Below are 22,924 nucleotides of genomic sequence, written 5' to 3'. Positions count from 1 at the left end.
ATACAAATGTGCATTGAATGACATCTCAAAGAAAATAAATTACTTTTATTTGATATTCACAATATTTCAGATTGTCACCAACAACTCTTGTCCCTCACATTTCCTTTATCTTTGGTGCACATTATATGAATGATAATGGAAAAATGACATTGACTCTGTTTAACTACAAGGTAAAATGGGCTTCTCCATGCTTTGGGTCACGTTCCTTTGTTGTTTGAAACTTTTATTTCAAAGGTCTTCATTGAAATTTCTAATTTCTTTGCCATGAACAATATCACTAGTCTTTTAGAACCATGTTATACTAAATGTTGTTCACTTTCAAGAATGATTATTTTGAAAGAATTGCTAAATTTTCTTTTTGTTATGAAGAGATGCCTTTTATTTATTTATTTCAGGCAATATATTATAAACATGGACACACACACACACACACACACACACACACATTTTGGGTATTTTTGTTTACCTTTTTCGAAAGAGATAATACAATCACTAAACTTTTGAAAACCTCTTACCCCATCTCAAGGGCTATAGTTCTCAATTTTTTCCTTAAAATTAATTTAGTTGCTTTGACTCGTTGTTTGGATTTTAAATGATAGACTATAAATATAGATAGTCAAGGACGGGAAGAAAGAGATTCCTTCATAGATTTGAGATGCCCACCTTAAATTTGTCTAGATAAAGAACATTTATCAATGGAAAATTGTACTTATTGAAGCTAAACCTACGCTGATCACAAACAATACCAAGAAATTCTTGAAGGTAAAAAGTTAAAATATATTTTTATTCTCAAAATTTGGATCTTCTAATAGTTCTAGACATCAGATCTTGATCTTGATGGTGTAATTATTTTCTTCAATGTTCTAGATAATATTCTATAATCCATAAATGAGACAAGAGTAAGGAAAAAAATTAAAATCTTCAAAATATTTTACGTCCAATTCTATGATCTATTAAGAATATAGAAAAACACAAGGAAAATAAAGAAATTTTCCTAAATTCATATGTCATCTTTAACCGGGGTGCACTCTTGAAGGAGGGCGTCATAGTGGGTGTTGATGGCATTGCACTTTTGCTCGAGAATAGTTTAATAATTTTTGAGTTGCTCGGTTTTCCATCTAGGTCACTTGTTCCGAAATCACACAATAATTTATTTGATTTGTAAGCCTATTGTTCTTGCCACGTTCATTTGTTTCTCTCATTATCCAATTTTTTGCCTCCCTCAAAACATTTCTCTAATGCCTCCTCTCATTCCAATGCCAAATTTGTCTTCTTACCCGTAGATTCATCTAAAGGACCATCATCTTCGCATAAATGATCATTTGAAAGATTTTTGTACACAGTGGCAATCATTGATCTATTTCCTGTGTTTTTAGGAGATTCATACTCTCCTACAAATAAATGGCCTACAAATACACCAAAAATATCAGGTTAGTATTATTTAAGATGATTTATCTAAACAAGTTCAAATTTAGAGTGTTGTTGAAGTTGAAAAATTTAAAATCAATCAGACAAACAATTGATCCACATTGAAATCACATTTATGGAGATGACTAAAAAATCATGGGTGATAAAGATTGATCATAGAGACACATTAGATGGACAACTTGCTGTAATACTTAAATATCTGAGTGAATTTAGGTATGAATTATGATGTTAGTATGATTTGCAATAAGCTAGCTAAATAGGTTCAAGTTTAGAATGCCTTGTTTATGTTGAAATCTATAGAGACCTAAAATCAATCAAATATTCAATCTACCAACTTGAACTCACATTGGTGAATGTGAAAGAAAAAATCATAGTAAAGTTATAAGCTTGTGAGCATCCCAACTTAGATAAACAAATTAAAAGAAATTGTAGTGGGTATCACTAAAAAATATTAGTCACTTTCCATTTATAAAGGTCAGTTACTATAAATCTTTTATTTCCCCCAGCTTTTAAGCATCTTAGAAATGATATTCATGCTGATAATCAACAATTAGAATTAATATATTGAAGCATCTTACTAAAGAGGGGGTATGGTAAATGCCGCTCAATTGCAACAACTCTAGTTTTAACAAAGATTGCATGTCTTTAGTTTATGTAAAGAAAATCTGTTAGAGCAAAAAAAATGAAGTAGCCCATAAAATTGTTATACATTGGGAACATGGGAATCATTGCATACTCACTACGTAATATATTAATGATCTGGAGAAGTGCAGTTGAGGGTACCTTGAGACAACACACTACAACTCTTGGAATTAAGACTAAGATGAGATGTAAGCTAACTGTTGCCATCACATTGTGCAATGACTTCATTAACATTGCACAACCTAACTCTGCAGGCAACCTACACCAAAACAAATTGCAAGACAAAAAGCCTAAACCTTATGTATTGCCTCTATACAATCTCCTAACCTTTGATTTTACTTACATTAAACATTAAGATCTAAACAATCCTGATGTTTTTGCATCAAACCTTAAATCTAAACCCTAAATATTTGGAACATAATCACCTCAAATCTAGAACTTTTAAGCATAATCAACTTAAATCCTAAATACTTTAAATGTACTCACATCGAAATTCAAATTCCATATCTCAAACAACTTGAATATGTTCAAATAAAAAAATAACAGATTAAATATATTCATATTGAACTTGAAACACTTTGAATATATTCACATTGCAACTTAAACCCTGGACAAAAAAAACTAGCAATTTAAACTCTAAACAAGTCTAACATCAAATATATCTTCCACAATCTGAAATATTTTTTTAAAGTGTGTGAAAATAGAACTACAACAGTTTGAATGATAACCATTAATGGCGTATAATTTCTACGGTATTAATTTGTCTAACAAGTGCCACAAGATCAATTTCTACATCCAAAGCGTCTCACCCCAAGTTAGATTTCAACACAACTTGAAAAAGCAAAAACTAAACCCTAGGCCAAAAATATTATCATTTTTCCAAGAGAACAACGTACCGTTGAAGTTAACCTTGAATAAGAATGAAAGAGTATTGCAAAATTGAACTATCTTTCCCCGTGTATTTTACAGAAACAAACTCTATTGGCAAACTTAGTAGGGCAACCACTTGCATCTACGACTACTTTTAGTGAATGAAATGCGAGCTTCACAGACCTTGCAAAAGTTTCACAACCAACCACCATTAACATGCATTGAACCTCTGAGAAATGATTAGTAGATTGCACCGTTGGGTTTGCCAGGAACTTACAGAGGCTAGATTTTATTTTAACCTCAATTATTGAAAAATTGGTATTTGAGATTTGGAGTATAAGGCTGGGGTCCCATGGGCAACCACTTCCTTAAAAATAGAGAAGGTGCTGCATATTTAGAAGGAAGCGGTCCCATGAATTTTTTAATTGAATCCTTTAAAAAAAACTAACTTCTGAAATAAAGGAATCTAGTTGTCTCATAAATTTTAAAAATAAAGAGATTAATTCATTTTGGTGGGAAGTTGAAGAGCTTTTTGACAAATGACAAAATCCTTCCCTAAGCTAGTGGGGCTAATTCCAACCCCACCTCATTTTCACCCCTGTAAACTGAGAAGACTAAAAAGTCGAAGCTCCTATTTTATAGGAAAAGATTCTAAATAAACCTTTAAGCCCCACTTAAAATGTTATCATGGGGTCACCCACTCCACAAAATTAGAGCACAAACCCCTCCCATGGGACCCCTACCTAATTGTTTCATTATAAAAGTTAATAATAATGTGAAATAATAACAAAAGTTCCATTTCATATGACACTTGCCATCTTGAACTAGTGTCTAGTTAGAAGTTCATGCAAAGGACGTATAAAAAGTAAACACGCAAATGTTGGTGATATGTATCGTTTGAAAAATGCCATTTGTCCAATCTGAAATCACCAAGCCCCTGATATATTTTTCACAATATTTTGATGATAAAAAGAAAAAGACTACTAGGAAAATTACTAACAACCAATAAAATAAAAGAAATTAAAAACTTTACTAACACTTTAATACATAAATTTTCAAGACCATATATTTAAGCAATATCATACAATTCCCAAATTGTACAGTTTCCAAAGAACAAATTAATGGTAAAATAACAATCGAAAATTATAGTCTCCTACCTAATAATATGAACTAATAAATTTTAAAAATGAAAACTTTGAAAAAAATAGTGAACATATTTTAATTATAGATATTGGATTGATGCTTTGAGTTTTAATTGATTTGGTTGTACTAATAATAATTGACAAAAAAACCATAGAATATTTTTTTTAAAAATTGCCACCTAACGTCTAACAGTTATTGTTTTTTATACAAAAAAATATGTAGTTAAATATAGTAGAGCAAACGACCGCCAAGTGAAGAAGGGGAGAGAACAAAACGGATTGTTGCCCTCTTGATTTCCTTCCTCATCAGAAAAGAAGCAAAGCAAACGGTAAAAATGCCCAAACGAACGACACACACATATTCCAGCGAGGATGCTGCACCGGATGGCCCTGACTCGGATCTTTATGTCTATTACTGCAAGCACTGCGGTGCTCATGTACTCATTACAGGTATCTTTCTCTACATTTTTTTGTTCTACTTTAGCACACACAATCAGTATTGTAAACTCCGGCAGCTTTGAAGATGTGGGCGTCAAGTCATTTTGTAAACCATTATTTGCGCTCATGTATTATGGATTTGAAACCCCAGATGCTAAACTTGGTAATAGTTTAAGATGTCTGTGAATCGTCTTCTTGAAAATTTGGAGCCTTTCCCAATCTAATAATGATAGCGAATTCTCTGGGCAATTCATATCTGCCCGAGTCAAATTTCGAATTTTGTAAGTGAATCTGTTATGGGTCGAGTCAAGAATATTTTCCAGAGGTTAAAATGTGGAATTTAGTCCACGTTTTAGTTATGGTGAAGACTAGTTTCGATGGTTTCCTGCGGAGAAAGATGTTGATCAGAGTTTTGAAGGTGTTGATTGATTGGGAAGATGTATGCAAATTTAATTTTGGTAGAAATCAAGATATCCACATTGACCTCCATTCATGGGATGTCGAGGTATTGATGGGGCCTATGGAAGTGAATGTGAGGGCCTTTCAGGGTTGCCAGCATGCGAAACATCCATATTTGGAACTATCCTTCGACAGTACGGAATGGCAAGTATCGTTCGACGGATTGGAAACAATTTCTTTACATAACTTCGACCGTGGACTTTCCTCAGACGTGCCACAATGCTCGAATATCCTATCGTTCTTATTGATAAGGAAACTGTGTTGCTGGTATTGACAAACCTCAGACCCATCATTACCTGCGAAGGCCTATAATTCTTTCTTCATAAATAAACTAGCGTGCCCCCGTCGGCAATCCTTGTCTCCATTATAGTGTATAGATACCTTTAACTTCCTTTTCATAAGTGAATTAGCATGCTCACGTGAACTATATTCAGATCTACCACAGTGCATGACGCTCCTTACCTTCTTATTCATCACTGAATTAGCATAATGAAATGGGCACCGATCAGACACCCCAGAGGACATAGACCCATGGCTTCATTCATTATTAAACTTGCAGGGGAACTGCCATCTCGGAGATGGGTGAAGGTTTTTCTGGCCCCAGCTGAAAGGAAGGAAGACGAATAAGAAAATGGATTAATCAGATCAGCAAGAAATTCAATTTTGGTGGGATAGCTCGAAAAATAGATACTATCCATTCAATCAAAATGCCAAACAATAAGGGTATTAGGCTATTAGCTCTACTTTGGATTCCTGTTGTTCTTAAGATCAGCTTGGAGTTTGACGTTGACATGAAAATGAGGTTCTACAAGATATTTGTTAACGCTGCATGGAAATGCCAATGCAGTTCTGAAACTGGAGTTTACAAGTTGAAATTGAATTACCATTAGTTTTGACAAATAACTAAAACCTGTCAGCTTGTCAGATGTATATATCTAGGATTAATAATTTAATAAAATAATAGGCAACAGGAGCATCCAAAAAGGGAAAGGCAGCTCCTCAAGCAAAACAAGAAATAAATTCAATTCGTATAAAAGTTGGAAAGTGTTATTTGTTTATGAAGAGATGTGATGCACGTGGGATCAATGCAAATGCAGTTGAATGAATATACTGTTAGTTGCTAATAATGATTCTGCACTAACAGTGAGCATGGGAGAGCGAGGGACGAAATTGAGCTAAATTGGAATCCAAATATGTGAATTGGGATGGTAATGTCAGCAGACATAATTTCACTTCTAAATCTGAAATGGATTTTCAACATATGCTGGGAACATTACTCTGTTTTTGAACGTTGAAATCTTTTCTTTTGAATACAAATACCTCCCAAATACAAGTAAAATGGATAAACAAGTAAGAAACAATTTAGTGATGCATACACACAAATATGGGATTTTGTAGAAGGGTAATTTGTGTTGTTTTCCTTGTTATTTTTAAATAATTAAATTCACCTATTCGCATAATCCGCAAAAACCTTTTTCTTTAGTGAGGAATCTGTACTCCTCCTATGTGATTTCATTTAGGTTATTTATGGTTACCAGATCTCAATAATGGTAAACAAACACTCTATTAATACCAAATTATAAAATTACTCATTGATGGTCAATAGATTTTCATTTGGGTATATTACCATTCTTAGGTTAGTATTTGTTGGCAATATTAGAATCTCATAGCTGGGATCCCAGTACACACGGACTTGTACATGACCATAATTTGGTAAGTGTTACATTTTTGGCAAGATTTAAATCTTATATCTGGGATTCCAGTGCTTATAATCTCTGCCTTGCATGTAAGCATTATTCAATATTTAATAGTTTTCAACTTTCTCAGTCTTATGTACTTTCTGTTTAATCTTTATTTGCCTTTTCAATTGTCCAGTCCATTCAAATTTGCCCCTGCGTATTTCTGGTTATCCAAAATAGTCACCATTCTAGTGCTATTTTAGTTATGATCCAAGTGGAAAATGCTTTCAAATGGTTGATCAACTGGAATAAATCTTGAATGCTGTTATTTTTTGATCAACGCTGCGGTGAGAGCCAGACATATTCTGAAGGTCTATTTAGATTTCAATTTTACAGTTGCAAAAGAGATAATTAACAATAATGTGGCAGATCTGATGCTTATGCATTTAAGCAAATCGTTGGTGTCGTAATTTGTCACCCTTTTTAATTCATGTGAGTTATTAGTGTATCTTTATGTTTCTTATGGTATTCTAGCCTGGGTTGTAATTCCATTTCTGTTTATTTGAAGATTTGAAACTTCTGTACATCATGGTTCTATATTATTAAGTGAAATATTTACAATCTTCTTATGGAGGTGGGCATTTGTTTTATGATATTTCCAGATACTCAATTACAGAAAATGCCAAAAAGAAAGACAGATAAAGCATATGTTCTTGACAAAAAGCAACATCTGGCAAGGCTTAATATTGCTGAATCAGGCAAATTTCTTTTGAAACGGTATGCAGTCTCTATCTTCTCCTTAGAATACCGAATTGGAAACAATTCTTCCCATTTCTAATCATATCCAAGAAATAGAAACAAGTGGAGTAGGTTGTTTGTGCTTATGTGATGACATGTTTTTGCTTCTTATATCTCTGTTGAAGCTAATTATGTGAATAGACATTACCTATAGTGGCAGCAAGGGGAAGAAGCATCTGATGACATGGCTGCGAAAGAAAAACTATTGTCATACCTCCGACAATGATAAGATAGCAATCTTTATTAAATGAGATTGCAGTCTTTAAAGATCAGATTGTGGCATTTATATCAGTTAAAAATTTGGGCAGAAAGATCAGAAGTAATTAGAAATTAAATGAATGAAGGACTGACTAGGATTAATAGAACAACAATTTAGTCAAAGGCTGACTAGATTAAGGAAATTATCAGCAGTTTTCAAATGCCAGTAATTGATTTAAAGGAAGGGCGTCTAGAATTAGTTTCCTAAAAACATGCAAGGAAAATTAATTAAATAAGGCAGAACAACAGTTATTAAAAGCAGCAATTAGGATGGGATTGTGCACAATAGAGATGACCCTTGAAATGGATATTTCTTTTCAAAGGGATGGGTCTTTTCAATTAGATAGGAAATGATAAAAGATGGAAGAGGAGAGGACTTGTAGAGCTATATTGGAGACTTGGAGCATAAGCAGTGGATCGGATAGATATAATGTTATAAACAGATGACCTGTGCATTAACAAGTATTTGGTATGCCTTAGGGATAATGTTATTATGTAAGATGTTACTAAACCATTTAAATATATTATGTTTTATAATTAATAGATAAGTTTATCTATTCATTAGTCCCTCAAGCATTCATACATGAATGGAGGGAAATATGTGGGGAGAGGCAGTAGACCAGTTCCCCCAAATTAAGTAGGCCACTTCAAGTGGACAGAATTATCTTTGTTGGATGTTCTTGCCATTTGTGGGCCAAGGGGCAAGTTGTCCGCTTGCTTTTGGGCTTAATTGGGCTGAACAGTCTTCCTCAATAACCTTGGTGTTTATGTGAGTTTTGTGACCACCCCAATGTGCAAGATACACTACTAAGTATCCAATTCTCTTTTGAACAATAAAACTCCAAATGCTAAACAATGTATCAATTGTGTGATCAATTGAAGTGAACCCAAGGTTTACAACATGTACATGTGACTTAGTATTGGACACAACTTAGTTTTAGTGTTGTGTTTTGCTAGTAATCCCAAAGGGACTTATGCTATTTATTTTTAGACAATCTCAAATTTGAATGATTTAGCAATGTGAATTCTTCAACTACTTCTAATGAGGATTTGAAATAAAGTGCAAATAGGATATGGGTTTAGAAATCTAAGCTACTATAGCTCTAAATCTATCAATGCAAGAGACTATTGACGATGAGATGAAGCTAAACCAATTGTTATTTTGCCAACTTAAGTAACTACGCAAGAGAAGGTGCTAACACCTAAGGGTGTGGATGATTTTCAAAATGCTTATACACATCAAAACCATAGAATATTCAAATGAATGAGCATGAAGCAATTGAAGTTTAGTGCTTTGCAATGAGTTTGATTTAACCTTGCAATGCTACTTGCAATCAACATGTACCAAAAGACATAGTTGACAAACTCGAATTTGCTTTGGGCTCAGCAACCTAAAAAATTGTACTCAGACTCAGACTTGGTAAAACTCAGGAAAGGACTTGACAAAAGAAATAAACCATATTTTACAAAAAGAAGAAGATATTAATGCGTTTAGAGAACATAAGAGTCATAATTGAAACATTTTACGTGTCATATGATCTCCAAACATTCATAAGTTTTAGACTTTAAAATGTATAACAGCAGCATAAGTTTATAAATGTTTACACATTACCTAAATCTCTTATTTCGCTTTCATGTTATATCCTCACCTTCTTCAAACCCTACAAACCTGTTTTGAGCAATAACAAAACATAAAAGTGATGAAAACTGTTGATGTTTGTAGCTGCAGGAGATATCCTATTACTTTCATGATGCTCTTTCATAGACACATGTTTGGAAGTATGAAAAGACATGCAACATGCCAAGAGACGTGCATTTGAAATATGAAGAGACTTGCATTTGGAAAATGAAGAGACTTTTAGTTATGATATGAAAAGTCTGTCAAATCAAGATATATATGATGCTTTGTGTGATAAATGTTGTATTCAATTGAAAGCATTGTACTCAGGCCTCAATTATTTATTAAAAGAGATTTATTTTTGGTGTGGCTGGGTTTTCCCCTCAAGTTGGAGGGTTTTCCCAGGATAATTTGTTGTGTCTTTCTGTGTGTTAGTGTTCTTTTTATTGTTTATTGCTATTTATCTTTATTTCTTTTGTTCATTAGTTTGTATGTCTGTTGTAGATTGTAATGAGTATTTTGTAGGCAATCTTTATCTGTTGAATTTTGTAGGAGCGTAGAGATCATTGACCTCCGACGATGCATGGTTCACATTTATTAGTGGTTTCTTTGGTTGTTTTTATTTATCTGAGCAAACTTTTATGGTTCATTTTGTACCTCTTCTTTATCTCAGTTTTGGCTCTGCTCCAGTGTATTCACATCTCTTGCCTCGCGGAAAGTTTGTCTCTCTGTGCGTATCTTCTCTTTCTATTTTGCGACTATCTTTTGTTCATACTCTTTGCTATGCCGTCTATCGATGTGGACTCTTAATTGCTGATGGAGAGTTCATTTAAGATGTTCTCTTTGTTATTATCAGTGTTGTCATCAGTTCTCTTCCTCATGTTGTCTTTGGGTACTCAATCCTTCACATCTGGCACTTCTTGTTGTATCGTTTTATATTGGAGATTGCCATGTGGTGCAACGCTCTTTCATTTTGATCTTGATTCTCCTTGCCTCTCTTTGTGCGTCAGTTGGAATTTTTGGTAGTTTTTGATAAAAGTTAAGTTGGGAGCATTAAATTATAGCATGTATGCAACGTCTTCAATGGTGCATGTTTTGATGAGAATGATATTCTATGTTCTCTTCAAAGCTCTTGGTTCATCTTCAACAACGAGTATTTTTCGAAAGATCTTAGCAGTATTATAATAATGGTTGTAGATAGTTTGATTGTGCTCTGTGTGTGAACAATGCTTTGAGATCCTTTCTATATTGTACTGTGTGTATATCTGCATATTATTGCAGAACATCTTTTTTTTTAATATGATCATAGTATGATCATTGAATCTAAGGTGTTAAAGAGCGCAGAAAAGGAAATCAGGGGTATGTGTGCATCCTAAACCATGACAATGGAGAAGATGAGAATACACATCGAAAGAAATCCTTTTTAGACTTGCCTTTCACAGCTCAAAGTGACATCCTGGTCCAAGTGGGGATGCCCTCCAAGTAAGTTTTCATGGATTTATACAACTAAGGAGGTGTGTTATCTGGAAGTGTACCTAGATGGCTACAATAATATGTTGAGATTGGACCTAGAGATTTGGTAGTTTTCCCCAAAGGCATGAAGTGTACTTGGTATGTTTCTGAAGCCGTTGATAATTATTATACTAATGATTGAACTCACTCGAGCACCAAACTTGCCTAATAGATCATTATTGCCATATTACCCACTGCACATTGACTCACTCTTTGTTTCACACATCTCTATGTTATGACCACATTCAGTTTAGCGAGTGCTATGAGCATTATATGAATGCTGATCTGCGTTTATTGTTCAATATTGTTAAAAGAGATTATTGTATATGAAATGTCCCTTTCTCTGGTTTTCTATGATATTTCAAGCCTCAAATCAGATCTTTAAAATCAAACAACCAATATTTCAAAGATCCACCAATTTCTCAATAAACCCCAAATTGGGTATGCCAGAAATAGTACCAAAAGCTTCATAGCTTCACCTATTATTAATAAATCTGAAAGTGGACATTTTTACAGAAATTTGAGCAGCATAACAGCCTATAAAATGACATTTCCAGATCTGTATAACATGCACACAATAGCTCCCAAACGGAGGACAAAACAATGCTCATCGGGCTCTCGAAAATAGCACAAAATAGCTCGGAATCACCACAAAAACTTAATAATCTATCACAGAAGTATAATCATATCCAAATACATATATTCAGCTTTATTTTAACATTTAAAAGTCTGAAATACAGCAGCAACCCAAAATGATATGAAATACTCAACTGGAAACACCAAACTCTTACAAAAAACACACCCGAAAATCCACAAATCTGCACTATTCAGCACAAAGGCAAACTCTGCATGAGCATGCACATGGAATGGCTTCAAACTCCCGTCCTTAGCCTTCTTGGAAACCTGCAAACTCCCGTTCTTGGGTCTCCTTCTCCACAGGTTTTGCAGCCTTTGAAGAACAACAAAGCAATGCGCAAAAATCAAGTTCTGGAATCAGTCCAAAATGCCTCCAAACCCCTTAAAAGAGGGCATAACCCTAACTCACGTCCAAGAGGGGTTAATAAAAAATATTTTAATAATAATCTTCATTTATTAGTCCATTAGCTTCTAAAGATTATCCCCTTTTTTCAAAACTTCACCTTTTTGGGCCTGCCTGCCTAGAAAAGATTATTATTTTTAATTATTTGAAAAGGGGACATGACAAGTCCTCCCCTTCCAAATATTGCTTGTCCTCAAGCAATGGCTGAACAATAAACCAATCAATCCACTTGGATCCCAAATGTAGTCATGAACTATACTATTGTCAATTAACACAGGCTCCTGCAATATCCTCTGCAATATAACCAAGAGGAATCCATAATCAAACTGACAATTACTGCTCAACCAAACTCCACAGTCACAACTTCCACAATAAAAAACCCACGAGACACAAACTCTTAGAACATCAAAACCCAAGTAAAGTGGACAAATCAAACTACCAACACAGTAAATACCATCAATGCATTCCACTGGCCTATACGGAATGTACAATCCAACTCTGCAACAATGGTGAATGCTTCCGAATGAAACTGTACCAAGTATGGAGAATCCACACACTGTACAACTCCTGCAGTCAACACAACTCTGTAGATCACCAACAACTGTCTCATAACCATAACTCCCATGCAGCCCTGATGGTGAAAAGCCATCACAAGATAAACAACAAGAATTGGAACCCAAACCAAATTTGCCTGCCATCAACTCCTCAACACAAGGATCAAATGCTAATTGATGTACATACCTTGCAATATAATGTTGATAAAAAAAACCAACCTCAGTCAACAGCTCACCATGAACAAGTGATACAACCCACTGTAACTGATCACCAGCTAAGTCAGGAGATGTCATAGCCAAAGGAGTAGAATCAATAACAACACCCGCTGAAGCATCACTCCGAAACTCCTGCTCTAAGTCACGTATTATCAAGCTGTCAACTGCAGAACCTATCGCCATGTCGTGCCCATCACAACTCTCATCCCGAGGCATCAAACTATCCCATAACTGATGATAAGCACTAGGAACCAAAGTACATCTCTGTATCATCATCTCATCAACATGGTCATCAAAGGTAAATTGATGAGCATACCTCACAATGTAATGCTGATAGAATGCGCCAATCTCAGTCAGTGGCTCAGACTGCAATCCAGATGTAACTAACTGCAATCGATCACTAACCAAGTTGGAACTGACTACTACCTCTAAAGACATCGCCAAGGGACTAGTATTACTAGCAGGAACCATGCCAACTATCGGCTCACCAACATCACACATGGTCTTTGATACAGCATCTCTAGTCTTCGTGCCATTAGTGCTAGAGGTCACCACCATGTCAGGCATACCACAACAATCTGCTACAGCACCCAACTCAACTGAACCTGACTCTAGTGGGGATGAACCCGATATGCCAATGTTAGTATCAAGGATGGATGCATCCCCATCTCCATTATCTTTGACAATCTCAACCATGGACATCCTCAGATCATCAGACACCACAGCTTGTGACTGTATAGAATCTAGTAAAGACTGTAGTTGCTCTAACTCCATGGTCACCTTAGCCAAATGAAACTGTGACTCCTTGAAAGCCAATTGTGTACTCTCAAGAATCTCAGAAGTCACCTCAAGCTGCTCAGTAAGCTCACTCACCTCATCTTCCTTGGCCAACAATGCATCATATGCTGTACTGCCCCACTCCATAAGATAATCTCTGTCGGCTACCAACTGCATATAATCCTGTCTCAGAATCTGGATAGCCTCCCATAAAGAGTGGAACTCTGTCAAGGAAAGATAATTGCCTCCCTGCTCATCACTAGTAGGAGAACCCCATCCATAAGCTGCTAACAATTGACGAGCAGCATCGAAATGTTGGCAAGCGATAGCAATGTCTCGCTCACTAACTCTCAACTAATTAGACACATGATGGCACTGGCTTGACTGTCTCCTACAAACCTCCTCTGATGCACTGTCTAAAGGAGTATCCTCAAAGTTACTAGTCTCTAGAGTATTACCATCCATATCCTGTGAATCAACTCTAAAGCTCATATCAACATACGAAGTATCAAAAACTGTAGCACTGTTGTCCAACTCCTTTGTACCCACGGAAACTAAGTCTTCAAAACTGCCCACTGCATCCTCCTGGATGTCATCAATGCCAATATGATCCTGGGACTCATCTGTACACACTGCCAAATATGAAAGATCATCAACACATTCTAGCAAGTATGGTCGATTGGATATATGAACAAAGCCCAACATCGGTGTATAAAAACTAATACCAACATCGGACAAGCTGCTGGCACAAGAAAAGACAACACCATGCAATCTCCTAATCAAATCCATGATAGCACCCAAACAAACACTGCTACCAAAAAGTGTTAAAGATCTCCAGTCAACTGAATCCCAAACGCCAATATAACAATCTCGAGTCCATATCTGTAAACTAGAATCAGCTGGTAACTCAAGAAAACTCCTCACCTGAGTAATATGACCAATACCAACTAACTCCACATACCTGTCATGATGAGATAATGAAGTCACAATACTGTCTTTGTTCACTTTCAACCGGCTGGACAAATCATGTGAAGTACTACCAACCTCAACCTCATGTGTCGAAGCATCTGTGCCTGGTACTCTTTCTCAGCAAAGTCATGAATGCTCAATGTTTGCTCATCTCTACTAGGTATCTCACCATCATGCACAACAACATCCTCATAATCATCATCTGAACCCACTACGCTGTAGTCACTACCTGTTGTAACTATACCATCCTGAATACCTGTGATATCACCCTTTAACGACTTGTATACAATTGTCTCAATTTGAGTATCAAGTTGACCATTACTATCAATCTGCGTAATATCCTTTCTCACTACCTCCTGTGGCAGAGTAGAATTTGAGACCTCTGCCTGGCTATAAGCTAGTTTCTCAAACTCCTCATGCAAGTTCTTGGTAATTGTGTCATCTGCCCTGTGAGAAAATCTGCCAAATAAAAATCCAGTTAACTTATCCACCTTAGTTGGGTCAGACATGTCATTCATTAGACGGTGGTGCTCAACCAACTGTTCAAACATGTCATGGCTTATTTTCCTAAGTTTATCTCGAATGTCTAAATAACCATCCTTTTTACTGTTCTTGACTCTGGATATCAATTGTCCAAGATCGTGTCCTTTGAGGCTCTGTACTATACCTGTCCATTCTGGATAAATTAGAGTGTAACTCCAATAGGTTATAACTTCTTCAAACACCAAGAACTAACATGCAATTGATTAGAAGTAGCATGCAACCATAGATTTTGACATGTAGCTGATTAGAAGCAACATGCAACCACCAAATTCACCAAGAACTAACATGCAAATGATTAGAAGTAGCATGCAACCATAGATTTTGACATGCAGCTGATTAGAAGCAACATGCAACTGCCAAATTCACCAAGAACTAACATGCAAATGATTAGAAGTAGCATGCAACCATAAATTTTGACATGCAAGATTTGGGTAGTTGTCAAAACTGACATGCAAACTTCTAGAAACCCTCAGGCTGGCAAGATCATAGCTCTGATACCACTGAAATGTCCCTTTCTCTGGTTTTCTATGATATTTCAAGCCTCAAATTAGATCTTTAAAATCAAACAACCAATATTTCAAAGATCCACCAATTTCTCAATAAACCCCAAATCGGGTATGCCAGAAATAGTACCAAAAGCTTCATAGCTTCACCTATTATTAATAAATCTGAAAGTGGACATTTTTACAGAAATTTGAGCAGCATAACAGCCTATAAAATGACATTTCCAGATCTGTATAACATGCACACGATAGCTCCCAAACGGAGGACAAAACAATGCTCATCGGGCTCCCGAAAATAGCACAAAATAGCCCGGAATCACCACAAAAACTTAATAATCTATCACAAAAGTATAATCATATCCAAATACATATATTCAACTCTATTTTAACATTTAAAAGTCTGAAATACAGCAGCAACCCAAACTGATATGAAATACTCAACTGGATATTAAGATAATATCTTATACTTTCTATAATAGTCAACTACTTGTCTGTAGTCCGTCTTTCAGTCTAGATAGGAATGTTTTCTATCCCGTCTCTTTTTTCTTCAGTCCAGATAGGAATCTTTCCTATCCTGTCTCTAGTTTTGTTTCTAATTCCGTCTTCAGTTTACGTTGTTTCTTTTAGAAACAACGTCCTTGTAATTCTTTATAAGGAACACATTTGTTCCTCTGTTAATCAATGAATCATCCAGAAATCTGTTAATCTGCCAACTCTGCTTGAATCTTGTAACATGGTATCAGAGCTATTACTTAAATTTTTTCGAAAAAATTTATAATTTCTTCGTGAAATTATTTGTTTAAATTTTTTCAAAATTTTTTCTGTTGAATTTCTCTAAAACCCGCTTAGGGTTTTCGGCCTAGAGAAATTCCCGAACTCGGGTCTGCCTGTGTTTGTTTAGCACACTCTAGCCCCATTCGTCCATGCACATCGATCCTTGAAGAAAAATTTGCCATTTTTTATCAAGAAATCTGAAGTTTTTTCAAGCTTTTTTCAGCTAGGGCCTTTTTTTTTCGAAACCCTAATTTTTGGGGTCGAAAAAATATTTTGTTTGCAGATTCTTGGTGGGTTTTTCGAGAGCTCAACTAGGTTGTCCGTTTTTTCTGGGTGCCTCGATTTTCGAACCAGCAGATCCAAAAAACGACAGCAGATTCCTTTTGGGTTTTTCGAGCTCTCTTCTGGGTCATTCTCTGATTCTTCTGGGCCTTTCGTACTTTTGCCTCGAAGAACGTGCCATGGCATCTCTGACAAATATTCTGCTCGAACATAATTCCAAATTCAATGGTCGCAATTATGGAACCTGGAAGCAGCACATCATCACAATCTTCGAATATCGAAACACCGATCAACTTGTTCTGGGTGTTACGTAGCGTCCGACTTCTCCGGGTCCTGATCAAGATACATGGGATCTGAACAATCGAGAGGCAGTAATGCTTCTCAAACTATCCGTAGCTGATGACCAGCTTTCTCAGATTCCATCCGGCAAGACAGCTGCCGAAATCTGGACACATCTAAAAGGTCTTCATGAGATTTCCGACAAGAGCAGAGCCTTTTGAATTTGTTTCTGTTTTTATGGGTTTGTTGATTTTCTCCTCAAAAATCATTTCAAATTGTCTGTAATAAGCAAGGTTGCGTGAGATTTTGGGTTTTACCCTTTTTTCCACAAAAATGAAGTTTTGTAATCTATTTTTGAGTCATAGCACTCTTCTGGCAAAGCTTCTTGGTTTCAACATTTTGTAGATCCAGGGAGGGTCTCAATTATCCCAGAATGTTTCGACATTCGTACGTTGACCATTAAGGGAGGGTATTAAGATAATATCTTATACTTTCTATAATCGTCAACTACTTGTCTGTAGTCCGTCTTTCAGTCTAGATAGGAATGTTTCCTATCCTGTCTCTTTTTTCTTCAGTCCAGATAGGAATGTTTCCTATCCTGTCTCTAGTTTTGTTTCTAATTCCGTCTTCAGTCTACGTTGTTTCTTTTAGAAACAACATCCTTGTAATTCTTTATAAGGAACACACTTGTTCCTCTGTTAATCAATGAATCATCCGGAAATCTGTTAATCTGCCAACTCTTCTTGAATCTTGTAACACTGGAAACACCAAACTCTTACAAAAAACACACCCGAAAACCCACAAATCTGCACTGTTCAGCACAAAGGCAAACTCTGCATGAGCATGCACATGGAATGGCTTCAAACTCCCGTCCTTAGCCTTCCTGGAAACCTGCAAACTCCTGTTCTTGGGTCTCCTTCTCCACAGGTTTGGCAGCCTCTGAAGAACAACAAAGCAATGCGCAAAAATCAAGTTCTGGAATCAGCCCAAAATGCCTCCAAACCCTTTAAAAGAGGGCATAACCCTAACTCACGTCCAAGAGGGGTTAATAAAAAATATTTTAATAATAATCTTCATTTATTAGTCCATTAGCTTCCAAAGATTATCCCCTTTTTCCAAAACTTCACCTTTTTGGGCCTGCCTGCCTAGAAAAGATTATTATTTTTAATTATTTGAAAAGGGGACATGATAGTATATACATATTTGTGTGCTTGCTGAGATCCTTCTCGAGGAAGATTAGACTACACAGAGATAAGTATTCTATGATTATACCTTTGAATATTGATCATGAATTTTTGTTATAACACCGAGAATAGTGTATGCTTTTAGCATTGATCTCTATATGTCTCTCCATGATAAGTTCAGTCTATGAATTATTAGTAATCTCTCTTAGTTGCAGGATATGTATTGAGAAGTAATGGGATGATGATAGATTACATGCAAAGTCATGCAATTTGTAGAAATGAACACGGGACTGCTTGCAGTCATGTGATTGAATTGGTGATACATATCTTCACTAAAGAGGAAGATCATAAACAGGTTTTTATTATGATTAGTTTCTTTCAAGAGTAAGAAATGATATTCTGAGGGAGGTTGCGTGGTAGAGGGAGCTTGTGTGGTAGAGGAAGAATACAAAAGCTCCTTGTTTGTTCAAACTTGGAATCAACCCTCTTATTGTGATAATCAATGCAGTGAGAATGCTTCCCTTGCTAAGAGGGAGTCTTCGTTGATAGAGAATTTGAACCATTCGTATGCATGTTAACGAGTTCTCTATGAGGAAGAAGTTTGAGGTGAAATCCCTTGTTAATGAGTTCTTTGCTAGAGAAGTTCAAGGTGGAATCCCTTGTTAATGAGTTCTTCTTTGCAATACAAGTTTGAGGTGAAATCCGTTGTTAGCGAGTTCTCTGCGGGAGACGTTCAATGCAAGAGAAGTTTGAGGTGAAATCCTTTATTCTACCCTCTACGAGTAGGTATGGTGGAATCCACTCTCTGCGAGTAGGCATGGTGGAGATGCATTCTTCTCTGGGAAAAGTTTGAGGTGAAATTCTACGTTCCACTCTTTGCGAGTAGGCATGGCAGATCCACCATCTATGAGTAGGCATGGGGGAAGTCATGTGTGAGATTCCATGACTTATTTTTTTGTACATGGAATAACTTGATTAGTTGAACTAGTACATGTCATTTCAAATTGAGGCAGCACCAACTCATCTCCACGACGTACAATTGATCAGTTGAACTAGTACATGTCAAATTGGAATCCTCTAATTGGTTGGGGATGAGTTGGTGCCACCTCAACATGTTTATCCCGCAATCTTTGTTTCAACTCCACTTCTTCATCCTCTTTGTTATGAAAGTCTTCTTATTGACATGTTCTTGAAATTGTTTTTGTCTTGATGTCTTGACCTTGATCCTTCTGCGTGACTTGAACTTATTAATCCTCATCTTCCCTTGCTTGGGCTTGATCACAATGTTGTCACTTGCATTGTTTGTTCATTGTCCTCTTCCATGCAATTATCTTGTCTTTGAATTTGGTTTGTACCTTGACTTCCCTTATTCCTTGAGATGTGTATATTTGCAATTCGATAATTCCCTTGATTTAGATTTCCAACAAATTTGGATGTACAACATTGATCATCACATCAGTGATAACTTTTTCCTTCATGTTGCCCTTGGATGTTACTGTGATTTCCTTGTTCATGAAAAGGTTTGACCTTGAACATTATCCTTGCATGTGAAGTTGTCAGCCCAGGCCATCTTCTTGCTTGTCATATTCACTTATACCTCCTCCATCATATATCCTTGCGAAAACCAAGAGGAAAAACATGCGTTAAGTTAATGAATTACGAATATGAATAAATTAAGATAAAACATCCTTTATGAAGAATTTGATTTTTATTTCTGCCTTCCCTTTGATAATTCCTTAACATGCACTTAATATACATGTCTTACAGTATCTTTGACATCATCCCATCTCTATGCATGTTTGAGTTCCTCTCTCGCTGCAAATGTTAAAATCTTTGATTTTCTTTCTTAATTTGTATAAATCTGCTGTGCACTTCTCCTTGCATCGAATTGGTTTGTGGTTGAAATGAAAACTCTTGATCTGTCTTTATAGACTTCCTCATCAATAGACATGTCCATTGGAGCTTACCAAGCCAACTTGGTTATAAATCCTATTGGTTTTCAATTTATTTACTCTTTCCTACAGGCCAACCCCTTCACATCTCAAATTTATTCTTTAGTGGGGAGTGAATGTCCTCAAAGAGCGTTGAAATCTATTCCAAATGAGGTCGGATTCTGACCTCTTTTGGGCTCTTGTTTGATTGACGTTGCAAGTCCACGCTTGTTCCCAAAACAAAATGAACTCCTCATCTTCCTCTAGTAAATCAAATTCTTCTTCCACTTTTTTTGGATTTTCACGTTACTATTCATTAGATTTAACCTTGCAATTAGGGATTTTATGTCAGTGTTTGAGTGAAAATCTTTTTGTCTTTAGGATTTTACCCAGGGGAGGTTTGTAGCTTGATTATTGAAACTTGTTACTTTCATAAATCTTGACTTGCAACTAGGAGTTGACTTGTATTTCTACCTTGCCCAAACTTCGTAACTTGGCAACACATAAGACTTTAAAATTGTTGCCAAACTAAGACTAAACTAGACAAACCACTACAAGTACCAAGACAAACACTAAACAACCTAGCAAAAAAAGGTAGGTTTCCCATTTGCAATGGGATTTGTGTGTTTTTAACACAACACTAACGCTAATCCATAAAATATTCCTAAGCATTTCAAAGATAAAAACTCATTACCCACTTAAAACCTTTGGAAATTTCTCTCCAACCCATCATGAAACTAGGAAATATACTCAAAAAGGGAAGAAAAAGAATCACAAGGGGGATCAAAACACTTCATCTATGATTACCCAAGTGTGTGCAAGCTATGTTATTAGAAACAAGAAATGGGAAATGTGATGACAATGACAACGTGATGAGAAACGAGATCTTTAGAAGTTCCATATAAGAAATGATGCAAGAGAATCCTTGGGTTGTTGGCAATCTTGCATTACCCAAAAAAATAATTTCTCTTGGTTTATTTCTTTATTGTTCATTTGGACAATTTTCTTGTGTTTTGGGTTGCGATTGATCCAGTTGGCTCATTTTCTTATGCAATCCATATATCGTGATCTAGGCATCATGGAGATCCTACGTCTAGCTTCGCATCTCGTTATGATGTTTCCAAAAAAAGTTATATTAAGATTGGCTTGTTCCTATACTGGCTTCTTGTTTTAATGGTCAGGGTGGTGAGTAACAACTTGCGATGACCACTATAGCATTGTTCTATGTTGTAATATGTTTGATCGACCATCTTGTATGTTCATATGACACAATGTATCTGTTTGGGGTTGTTCTTATGGATTGGGCTCTTGTCTTATTTGTTTGTAATATGTTTCCTTCGTCTTGAAAATTGTTGATCAAATAAGCCGACTTGTTGCTGGTGATCTTGTATAGAAGTAGGGTAGTGTTTCCGGTTCAAGCATTGCTAGGTGGCTAGGGAGAGAAGGATAAGAAGTGAATTGGTAGAAGCAACTTAGACAACTTGGGTTTGTTGAAGTAGCATAATTTTGTAGGGTGATTAGCTATATATAGGTTGCAAAAGACAATGAATGTATCTATCTTGTTTGCAGTTGTATATTGATAATGGTGATATAATATTTGCATTTGCAAGCCAATTTGATAATAATCTTATGATTTATTTCCTTTGGTGTTCATTGCTTGTTAGCTTGTTTGGGGATTTCCGTTGTGGCATAATCTAGCTACAAGGTTAGACATCTCCTTTGTGAATTTTGTTCTCTTGACTGCATCAAGTGGTATCAAAGCCTAGTTTTACATTAGAGCAGAACAAGCACTTGGAATCCGCTGTCTCTGGCTTGCATGATTCGTTGTTGTTGTGGAGTGACAAAAGTGAGAAGTTCTGATCTACATCAACTGAAGGTGAGTACAAGGTGGCTAGAGAAGGATTGATTGGTTGCAATCTTAGAGATCACACTCGTGAACTTGGTTGTGGGGTGCTAGAAGATTTGGCTTGACCTACAATTGTGGAGGGTTGCATGAGAAGGATTGATTGGCTGACAAGTTGATAGTTTCCTAGTTACCAAACATACTTAGTTGCTTGAGGCAAATTGTTGGTGTTGATAGATTGTTGGAAAGGATTGTGGTAATCAACACTCCTAATGAGATCATCAAACTTGAGGAATTGAAGATTGGAATCTTGAAAACATGACGCCTAGAAGGATGAATCCTAGAAGACTAGAGCAAATGATGGATGATTTCAGAATTGAGATAAGGACTGATATCCAGAATGCTTTGATTGGGGCTAGGAGAAACCCTGAGAGTGAAGATGAATTTGAGGAAGCTGTAGAAAATCTTGAGACAATTGAAGATGAGATTCTTGACAAGGAAAAAAATATTATTGAGAGCTATAGTACAAATGGGTAAGAGTTAGAGAAATGATGTAAAATGCTTTTCTAGTTCTTTACATCTAGAGGAATTTGATAGAATGGATTAATGATCTAGAGAGTTACTTTAATTGGGGCTAGGAGAAACCCTAAGAGTGAAGATGAATTTGAGGAAGCTGTAGAAAATCTTGAGACAATTGAAGTTGAGATTCTTACCAAGGAAGAAATATTATTGAGAGCTATAGTACAAATGGGTAAGAGTTAGAGAAATGACGTAACATGCTTTCTAGTTCTTTACATCTAGAGGAATTTGATAGATTGGATTAATGATCTAGAGAATTACTTTGAGCTTGAAGATATTATAGATCCATATAGAGTTAGAGTAGCACAAACTAAGGTGAAAGGTCATGCTGCCTTATGGTGGAACAAACTATAGAAAGATCGGGAAGATAATGGAGAACCTAAGATCACTAGATAAAGAGTTATGGTTTCTAGACTTAAGGCCAAGTTCATACTGCAAGATTATGGATTGGAATTGTTGAAGAGATTTTAGAACTTGAATCTAAGTTGATTTGACGGTTAAGGAGTATACAAAAGAGTCCTACAAAATGACAATCAGATTCAAATGCCGAGAGTCATCCAAGGAAAAGTTGGCTAGATATGTTAATGGTTTGAGACTTAACATTCAA

At 36.0% G+C, this 22,924-nt stretch overlaps 1 protein-coding gene across 3 annotated transcripts in view; it reads left to right on the top strand.

The window, feature by feature from the left end:
* Window positions 1–4,383: 4,383 nt before the first annotated feature.
* Window positions 4,384–22,924, top strand: part of LOC149532486 (UPF0235 protein At5g63440) — a 55,096-nt gene continuing 36,555 nt past the window's right edge. For all 3 annotated transcript variants that reach the window (XM_089804000.1, XM_089804001.1, XM_089804003.1), the window contains exons 1-2: window positions 4,384–4,532; window positions 7,321–7,435. In XM_089804000.1, coding sequence (XP_089660126.1) covers window positions 4,418–4,532; window positions 7,321–7,435 — 230 coding nt within the window. In that variant the 5' untranslated portion in view covers window positions 4,384–4,417. The remainder of the gene's footprint in view (window positions 4,533–7,320; window positions 7,436–22,924) is intronic.

The sequence above is a fragment of the Cupressus sempervirens genome, chromosome 10 (genome assembly GCF_028749045.1).
Source record: "Cupressus sempervirens isolate cs-2001-9-10 chromosome 10, ASM2874904v1, whole genome shotgun sequence".
Classification (NCBI taxonomy): domain Eukaryota; kingdom Viridiplantae; phylum Streptophyta; class Pinopsida; order Cupressales; family Cupressaceae; genus Cupressus; species Cupressus sempervirens.
This window is presented reverse-complemented; position numbering and strand designations above follow the sequence as displayed.